The sequence below is a fragment of the Harmonia axyridis genome, chromosome X, assembly GCF_914767665.1.
Source record: "Harmonia axyridis chromosome X, icHarAxyr1.1, whole genome shotgun sequence".
Taxonomy (NCBI): domain Eukaryota; kingdom Metazoa; phylum Arthropoda; class Insecta; order Coleoptera; family Coccinellidae; genus Harmonia; species Harmonia axyridis.
Genome location: NC_059508.1, coordinates 17018363 through 17028933, shown reverse-complemented (window position 1 = coordinate 17028933; position 10571 = coordinate 17018363). Strand labels below are relative to the sequence as shown.

General features: G+C 35.9%; 1 protein-coding gene across 1 annotated transcript in view; it reads left to right on the top strand.

Annotated features, from left to right (window-relative positions):
• The first annotated feature begins 3645 nt into the window (after positions 1–3645).
• Positions 3646–10571, top strand: part of LOC123685766 (homeobox protein Nkx-6.2) — a 30698-nt gene continuing 23772 nt past the window's right edge. Inside the window, exon 1 of the mRNA XM_045625637.1 lies at positions 3646–4791. Coding sequence (XP_045481593.1) covers positions 4167–4791 — 625 coding nt within the window. The 5' untranslated portion in view covers positions 3646–4166. The remainder of the gene's footprint in view (positions 4792–10571) is intronic.

Here is a 10571-nt window from a genome sequence, read left to right as displayed (position 1 = left end):
GTAAAATATTAATATGGAAAATACCTATCATTTTCACTCGACTTCAAGTATAATTCTGCAACGGTTCCAGCCTTTGTAAACTCAGAAAATGAATTATATAATTTGAAAAACTAAAAATCTCTGCTTCCATGGTAAACCTGATATCAATTGAAAAATATTTTTTCAACATGAAAGTAAATGTTTTCGAGGAAAAAGATTGTAGTGCTTTGTATCATAGATATTTTCATATTTATCATATTGATATCGAATAATTCATGCTTTTTCCAAAATAATCTTCATTTTCTAAAGTTAATGCAATTATTCCTTCATCAAATTCCTATTCAATTCTGATCTATTGATTACTGACTATTTTTTTCCTTATTGGAATAATGGAGGAAAAGTTTTTTTTCAAATAGGAAATAAACGACGTTTCAGGTGGAATAGTATATCCAAAGTCACTTGGAGGAAGCCAGAATATTTCAATCATACAAAGGTTATCCAAATTTCCAAAATTTCCTTTGGAGCCAGTTGAATTATTGCCTAGAAATAATCTCAAATAAACCCCGGTATTTTGCAAATTGTCTTGGAAACAAGAATTTTTCGATTTGGTTTTTCCTATTGGCTGAAAAGTCAACGTTTCACTTTGGGGGCGATTTTTGTTACACTCACTGGCTACATCTATGACTTCTTAATTACTTTCTAATGATTCGCATGGTTTATGACAGTTTTGCTATAGCATCTGACCCAGCGTTTTTTTGGACTAGTTCAACTGACTTTGTATATACTATACAGGGTGTTTCCTAAACATGCGGCAAAAATTCAGGGGGTTGTTCCTTGGACTATTTGAAGCATGTTTTGTCCTTGGATGATTTTTGAAAAACCTCTTTGTTTCGAAGATACAGGGCGAACAACATTTTTCATATTTTTAAAATTAATAATTGTTTAAATAAAAATGCGTACCGCACTGTGTTTACTAAGTAGATACAATTTATTTTTAAATTTGTTTAACAACATTCCAATTACTAAAAACGGCCAGTTTTTTTACTAGAAATTGATAAGTGCAGATGGTAAAGGAATACAGATTAAACACGGTTTTCATTTGAATTCGTTTTGTGATGTATTAGCAATTTTTAGTCAAAAAACTGGCCGTTTTTAGTAATTGGAATGTTGTTAAACAAATTTAAAAATAAATTGTACCTACTTAGTAAACACAGTGCGGTACGCATTTTTATTTAAACTATTATTAATTTTAAAAATATGAAAAATGTTGTTCGCCCTGTATCTTCGAAACAAAGAGGTTTTTCAAAAATCATCAAAGGACAAAATATTCTTAGAATAGTCCAAGGAACAACCCCCTGAATTTTTGCCGCATGTTTAGGAAACACCCTGTATAATGGCTTCAGTTCTTGAACCAATTGAATTTTGTAAGGATGTATCGAAACCCAAATTTTTTCTTGAAATTCTCCTGCTTAATAGTTGGTAAAGATTTAATTATTGGGAACGACTTAGAACCGATAAATTTGGATATTCTCTTACAATTGCTGCTATAACAAATCAATATTCTTTTTTTCGTCGTACTGGTGCCAAAAACGACTCAGTATTTGTACTGGTACTCTTGTATCGTGAAAGGAATCTCTTACATTCAAATTTTTCTAAATAAATAAATTCTTAAATTTTTCTATTCACAAGTGATCATTTTGATAAATCAATTAAACAATTTCTAAACGTTGTTGAGGCGTGTATCTTTCCATGATCGAATGGCGTAACCTACTGAAACTAAATGACATAAGAAATGTCGAAAACCACTGTACAGTGTTGCCATAACAACCATTTTAAATTGTATCATGCCTGTTGGAAAACCGGTTATAAATCATTTTCATAAATGCAATCTATTATGTCATAATGCTGAACGCTAACCTATATAGCTGATGTAGGAGCGTTTATTAAAGCATCGAATGTTTGGAACTGAAAATTACTTTCCATTGGTGCAATCGGGTTAGAAGCTGTAGATGACGTTAATGGGGAGAGAGGAAACAGAGCAGACCTGAGCCGAAGATAGGAGTGCTCTGCATATCATTAATCTTAATTAAAGTTGAATTTAGTTATCTCCTATGTATACCGATGTCTATTAGTAACGCATTTCATGAGAAAATGGGTACGAAGATCCGTTAATTACAACTCTCATTTCTCTCGGAATGAATCAAGCCAAAAAAAAAAAATGTTAGATCCATTTACCATCGACCTACTAAGTAGAAAAACAAAGTTGATATTCAAATTATTCTTTGTGATTTATTGCAAAGCCGATATATTCATCGCAAAAGATTAGGCCGTTTTTTGAATAATTTTGAAGTTCGTTATAATATTTTAATTATTTATTTTTAATTAATAGTTTTTTTTTTGTGAATATTCCTCAGATATAATAGCAACACTGTGAATTATTTATTGGCATTTCTTTTCTTATGATGTGATTTCTGTTCGGTTCATAATACTAAAAAAGCAGTCCAAGGAACAAGCTTTGTGGAACTCCAGAGTCATTTCTAAATTTCACTAAAAACGACTATACATATATTTATAAATTATTAGATTGTTTTATCAAAATCGGTGATCATTTATATTGTAGATAAATTTAAAAGTTAATTTTCAGGGATTCACGGCTGGACTTGATATTCAAGCTACTTGACTTGAGCTTTACTTGAAATCAACTCAAGTTCAAGTCAAGTAGTAGTTTTTCAATGTTAAGTCACGTATTTATTTAGTTTTTCAATGGTAAGTCGAGTATTTATTTATTAAGTACTGGGCTTAACATCGAAAAACTACTACTTGACTAGAACTCGAGTTGATTTCAAGTCAAACTCAAGTTCTCTGGAGTTCCACAAGGCTTGTTCCTTGGACTGCTTTTTCAGGATTATGAACTGAATACAAATTAGGTATTCAAACTACTTGACTTGAAAACCAAGCTACTTGACTTGGGCTTGACTTGAAATCAACTCAAGTTCAAGTAAAGTAATAGTTTTTCAATGTCAAGTCAAGTACCTACTTAATAAATAAATACTCGACTTGCAATTGAAAAACCAAATAAATGCGTGACTCAACATCGAAAAACTACTACTTGACTTGAACTTGAGTTGATTTCAAGTCAAGCTCAAATTAAGTAGCTTGAATATCAAGTCAAGTCATTAATTCCCACGACCAGTATCTACTAAGTACTGAGCTTTATTCGGTAGCACTTTCAAAGACAGAAATTCACATTTCACGAATCGATAAAAATTTCTTACCTCAAAGCCAACAGTTTTTTTTCTCACAAATACCTATTTTCATAATATTTTTGTGCCCCACAGCTGAATCGATGACAAAAAGCTAATTTAATTGGATGAATCACTACCTTGAACAAAAAAATAAAGCTATTTATATTAATAGATAAATATTCCACAATGAGATGTGGGTAATTCAGATTTCATAAATATTTAGTTAACATATCCGAATTAATGATAAATATTGAATTGATGAGGCGCATCGAGAGTGGTGGGGGTAGGTTGCTAATCGTTCGAGTGTTGTAAAAGGGGTGGAGAATCAGCCTGAGTAGGGGTATATGTACGTTCGGTTTACCGGTAAAAGATCGGGATTACGGATGAGACGTGAGGCACTCAAAGGCACCTTCCACCGCTAACATGTTTTGTGCTAGTAAAATATCTTCAGATTGAGTCTCATGTATACTACGATAATACGCGTCGGAGGGGGGAAGGCGGTCTGTGAAACAATGGCGGGCGTATCCACGGTTCGACGCTCCCACCAATCACGGCGGTAGGACCTCCTTTCAACCAATGAAAAAAGCATTAATCTCCCTTAAAAATAAAGCAGAATACTTGCACGCAGGGATGAAGGGCGGCCAATGCAGGCCAGAATAATGAACTTTAACAGTAGCACATATTTAACATGCAGTACAGTTCATACAGCTCCCCTCTCCGTTAAGCCTCGCCCACCGTCTCACCTCACGCCGTGTCCGTCGGCTGACAGCTCAACTACGACACTGAGACATTCCAATCCGGGCCAGTAATCATTCGCGACCTCAGTGTGCGGTGCTTGTGATGTGCAGTTTCGAACACGTGGTCGCGTGATCCGACTAGAAGGACCAGCAAAAGACGCGTTCGATCGCGTCAAACACCTCAGCCACGGCGTCTCCATCGGCAATGACACAACACAGTGACGCTTCCAGTGATCGCTCCGAAGTGTCGGTGACACCACCACCACCGGTCTCGAAGATGTTAGAATTCGCAAGCCATCAGAATCTGAGCTTTTTGAACTTGGAACACCGCAATATGTTAGCCGCTCCGTTGGCCGCTCTGCATTCGATGACGGAAATGAAAGCGCATCAGCATTTGACACCGGATCATCACCAGGACAAGCACGATGCCGACGTCATGCTGGAGCGTACAAATTTGCACGTAGAACGCTCCGGTCTGGCGTCTCGCAGTCCTTTAGGCGGCAACAGTAACAGTTCCCAAGGGGCGAATCCTCATGGCATTGACCATATTCTGTCTCGGCCGACTCAAGTTACGGCCGGTCCGCTGCATTTTCCTCATAGTCTTGGCTTTTCCCAAAATTCTCTAGGAATGGCTTCGAACAGCCAGAGTGCCACCAATGCCGGCCTGAGGGGCTTTAATATAGCGGCGGCTGCATTTTTCCACCATCATGCAGCTAATTCTGTGAATAAACAGCCGGTTGAACTTTCACGTAGTACCGGCGGACTCTATTGGCCAGGCTTTCAAGGACTCGTCGCAAATCCAATTGCATGGAGAGACCGTCTAAGCAGCAGTAAGTCTTTTTATCTATCTACTATTTTTCTCCCTTTCAAAACCTACAATTTTCACATACGCAGAAAATAACGAACAAAATATTGTGCCTTTGCAGTCTAATATAGATGTATCGGCTATGCACTCTTCGGCAATATATTCCTCCACAAGAGATACTAAATCGTGTTGTCGTCGATTGAACTGATATTATATTCATATATTAAAGCCTTCAAAGAACCAATTGCATCACTTTATTATAGCATTCAAAACAACAGCAGATTGCTTGCTTCAAAGTAGAAGTAGCGTCTTTCTAATTACTAAAAACAATACTTTACTCCCATTTATTAAAAAGAGTGAAGACGTTGAAGGGTATTTTACTGCTTTCATTCAAATAGATAGTTGAGCTAATCCAATTCCTGCATTTTTTCTTCCATACCTCTATTTTACACAAAATGCGCCGATAATCTCGGCCAAATATTCAACAGTTAATGCCACGCTAAACAATCTTTTCTCCTATTGATTCAAATGATTTTTGAATAAATGGACAAATTAAAGACGTTGAAGAATAATTTTCGGCCAATAAAGCCTTCAAAACAGCAGCGGATTGCTGTTATACTTCCTTCAATGCTAAAAGCGCCGAACTTTACAGCCAAATATTCTCCTATTAAAGTGTTTTTCCGATTGATATCTAGATCTACCTGTTAGATGAACTGTTTAGTCAACCTCTTTTACCTTCACTAACAGTATGGTGTTAAACACATACTGTACGAAGACAAAAATAAAAATTTTCTATATGGTATGTGTTTTAAATCCGCCGCAAATTCACACTAATTTGTCTCTTCTATATTGCTTCGAGAATTTCAAATCAAAATATTAGATATAGAACTCTTTTTCATTTCCGCTTTTAAACTAACATTTATCGCCTTTAAAATGGCAATTTGCCTGCTTCAAAAGAAACATCCGCCGAGAAAGAGTCGGCTAACCTTATCGTATGTTCGATCAGCCTAAGGTCTTGGTAGGTGATGTACAAACAACGAAGACCATCGGAGATCAGATTACAAGAGGCCGTAAGGTATTTGTTTCATAAACCGAGCAAATAGCTTGCGATGGCCACACGGTATTTGTTGACGGAATTAGAGCCACAAGGTAAACGGTGTGAAAACGTGGAATCATCAACACGTGATGGTAATGTCACCAGGGAAATTAGCCCGTATGGTTGATCAAACTGTACACGATATCCTTGCCCACTTTATTTCTCTACCTCCGATGTTCATCGACAGAGGGGTTGTTGCAGTGCGAAAAAATACACCTATATGCCTTTTATTTATTACTCCTGCGGCTTATGGAGTTATGTCGAGACCCGACAGTCCGAAATGGTTATATGCCGACCATAAGCTCGCTTTGGTCGCACATCCTTTTCGAGAACGCACATACGTTGGTACAGATTTGTGAATTAATCTTGCGGTTTCCGAAAGAGAACCTTTTTTTTTCATCCAAACATTAGACAGATTTTTCGAATTCCTATCAATTATTCGGTTTATCGAGCACATAAAAGATGTAGGTAAATTTTCAATTCACAAGCTTAACAACAATGTTTCATTCAATCCTCTCAACTTATTCAGTGATCGACCATTTAAGCAATAGATATTTCCAATTCGTATAAATATTCCTCAAAAAATAGTAACAAACCAGTAAAATGCAAAGACACAGCCAATATATTGTTTAACCATACCATAAAGAATTCTTATACAAAGGTTTACGTGTCGTCATCGATGACGTCACAGTTGAGGGTAATGTACGAAAACGTTTGTTTCCATTATTGATTCAACCGTTTTGTTGTGAAGATCGTTTTGATTGATATTTATGGAGTACATAAAAGCTGCAAATACTCAATTTGCATGAATATTTCTCAAAAAAATAATTATATCATTCTAGAAAGTCGTATATTCATGAGGATCTCATCAAATAGGACGATCCTATTTTGTCAAATAGTCTTTTCATTTCTATGGTAGATTGTTATGAGGAGATAATTATCTGACTCTATATATGTACCTATAATCACCATTGTTTCGCGTTTGTTCGGGAAAAAACGAATAAAAATGCCGGCCAATTGTCAAATTGGTTTCGAGCGAATTCCCTATGGTAATAAATGTGCCGAAATAAATTCGAAAAAATACGAGTAACACTGACGTGCTAACTGGTCGAACTTAATCAGTGGAATATCCTGGGTAGTTTGATTATAGGTGGATTTGCCTTTCCCCCTTTTGCTACGATCGTAATAGGGTGCTTTTATAGTTCCAATTAAAAGATACGCAAATTGGTGCGGCAAAACATGATCGCGATAGGCATAAACTGTTCTATAGGGTGAGATGAATGCCATAAATTTCAATATTAACTCATTGTGATATAAATTTATGACTTGTGCAAGAACAATCGTTTCTATATCGTGAAATGTTAATGAAATTAAACCAAATGGGATGATGCTACCCTTGGCTACTAATAAACTCCATACCCGATACTTATTCCCATGCTTTATGTGGGAATTCATTTGCATCTGATTATTGGATTTGATCCAAAATATCGATAAACACTATTTGGATTGATTATATTATTTTCTGGCCGAACAGAGTGTATGGCCGATGCTTTACGACCTTATTGAAACACCTCATAGATAAAAGAAGAAAGAGAAATAATATTATTAAATACGAGGGTTACTATTTATGTATTGAAAATACAAAAAAATAAATAAGCGGTAGCGATACAAAATATATTTACTGCTTCTCAAATAATCGCCTTTTGCATGCGATTGAACCATCATTATCATTCGAAATATTTTTTCCAGTCAGAAGATGGTAGTTCTAAGACATGTGTTTTGAATGCCTCAACCGGATCTTCGGTCAATGAAAATCGTTGTCCACGAAGTTTTTTTTTAATTTCTGGGAAGAGGAAGAAGTCAAAAAAACCAAAAGAGGAGCATTTTTATCTTGAAAAGTTATTTCCACCCACGTAAATTACCGAATTGTCTTTATTACTTGTTTTATCTTGGTTTGTCTCAGTCTTCAAAACTTCTGAATTAGTGCGTTGTCAATATTATATTAAAAATGTCCTAGTTCATGCGACGTTTGGGGAAGTTTCCAAGGGTTGCCAAAAGTAACGAAAAATTTGGGAACATAGTTGCAGGGGTAGGAACTATATAAATTTAATTAAGACCACTTTGCTCTATGTTGGTAATAAACAGTTATCTGAAGTGTTTGTCGTATAACAGCCAACATGGTCGACATGGCTGGCTGTTCTTCCCGAGGTAAGGCATTATAACTGGCAACTCTGCTAATTGAAGACCCCTGCACTGAATTACTTGTTCATCGCAGCTACATTTAACGGTCTGTCATGTTACTGTTCTGCCGTTCTATCTGCTTTTACGGCTTCTATGCTCTCTATAAATTCCCCACCCCTCTTGCTATACTGCAATTTGATCATATTTTGACACAATTGGAGCCGACCACTTAATTTTAGGAGGGGGAACATACATCAGCCCATTTGCTCGATGAAATTGTTCCATCTATTGAAACCGTTCTTGAGTTCCGCCTCGGTTAAATGGGGATCTAGCCTATTCCCCCTCCACTCGATGCTGACAATCAAAAATTCTAAATTCACAACAGCAACCAACAAACCGCCCACTGCGATAATCGAAAATCCATTTGCGCTCCACTGGCATCGATAATGACAGTGTATTTGAAAACTCATGCGGAATTCCTTGAGAAACTTTGATTGATTTCACGTCAATGTTCCACCTATAAGCACTCATCATTTCAACTTACCGGAAAGTATCTCTGCCCGCCAAAAAGTATCTGAGATATCTAACGATAAATATCTCAAATACTACCGAAATATATCTGAGAAACACACCGGAAAGTATCTCTGAGAAACCTACGAAAAAGTCACTGAGATATCTACCGAAACATATTTTAGACGCCGAAATATATCTGAGAACCTACCGAAAAGTATATCTGAGAAATCTACCAAAAAGTATCTGAGATATCTAACGAAAAATATCTTAGATACTACTGAATTATATCTGAGAAACATACCGGAAAGTATCTCTGAGAAACCTACGAAAAAGTCACTGAGATATCTACCGGAACATATCTTAGATACCGAAATAAATCTGAAAAACCTACGAAGAAGCCACTGAGTTATCTACCGAAACATATCTGAGAACCTACCGAAAAGTATCTCTGAGAAATCTACCAAAAAGTATCTGAGATATCTACTGCAAAATATCGTAAATACCGAAGTATATCTGAGAAACCTATCGGAAATTATCTTACCTAATAAATATATGAACCTTTTAATATATAACAAAAGTATTATTTTAAGGAACTGGAAAAATGCCTATATCATCGCCTCTGAAAAATTAACTTTTGTCTATTTGAAAATTTATGCGGAATTCCTTGATAAACTACGAAATGATTTCACTTCAGTGTTTTACCTATAAGTACTCATTATTTTATCTGTTCAATTTGGCAGGTTAGCAAACAGAAAACGATTTTGTTTACTTATTTCATAATCAGTCCGTTATCAATGTCTACAGAGTGCATTGTACTCTTGAATATGAGAATGATTATTATTAAAGGAAAATGTTCATACGGCATATGCTTTTCTTCATTAGTCTAGTTGATCCGTTCATATCAATAGTAATTTCGTTATCGCTTTGAGCGGCACATATGTTAAAGGCATTATTACATCGTATATCAACCGTTCAAGTATAGGTGATTGTGGTCTGTAGACTAGTGGAGATCGAGTTCCACTCCCTCCCCCTGCACGCCTCCACAGCAACCCTCTCGAAACGTTGGCGTAATGACCGCTGACGTATGTGTTATTTGTTTGGCGCCATCTGGCGATCGCGTTATTAACTTGCCAAATCAAACATGCCCAAACATTAATTACTATGATCTGATAGCTGTCAGCTAATTTGAACTTTGTATCGCGATCTTAACAAAGCCACTTTTCGTCGAAACCGACAGAAAATCTATCCGACAAATTTTCATTCAAACTCTGCGACAGAAATTCACCACCCACAGCTCTCAGAAAATGTACCTCACTTACTGTTTCCTAGTTTCTTTTATTTCAAAATAATATAAATGAAATAATAAATAAGAATCTCAGATACTTCGAGAAAGGAACTATATCTGGTAACTTAACAAAGTATCTTAGATACCAAAAAGTATCTGAGAAACATACCAAAAATTATCTCTGAGAAGCCTACCAGAAAGTATTTCAGATATCCACCGAAAAATATCTTAGATACCGAAAAATATCTTAGATACCGAAAAATATCTTAGATACCGAAATATATCTGAGAAACCTACCGAAAAGTATGTCTGAGAACTCTACCAGAAAGCATCTGAGATATCTACGGAAAGAATCTCAGATACTACAATGTATCTGAGAAACTTACCGAAATGTATCTCTAAGAAGCCTGCCAGAAAATATCTGAGATATCCAAGAAAAAATATCTAAGATACTACTAAAATGTATCTGATATATCTACGGAAAATATCTCAGATACTGAAATGTAACTGAGAAACTTACCGGAAAGTTACTCTGAGAAACCTATATGAAAAAGTCACTGAAATATCTAGATATATCTGAGAAAAATAACAGAAAGTATTTCTGAGAAACCTACGAAAAAGTCACTGAGATATCTACCAGAACATATCTCAGATACCGAAATATATCTGAGAAACCTACCGAAAATTATCTCTGGGAAGCCTACCAAAAAGTATCTGAGATATCTATAGG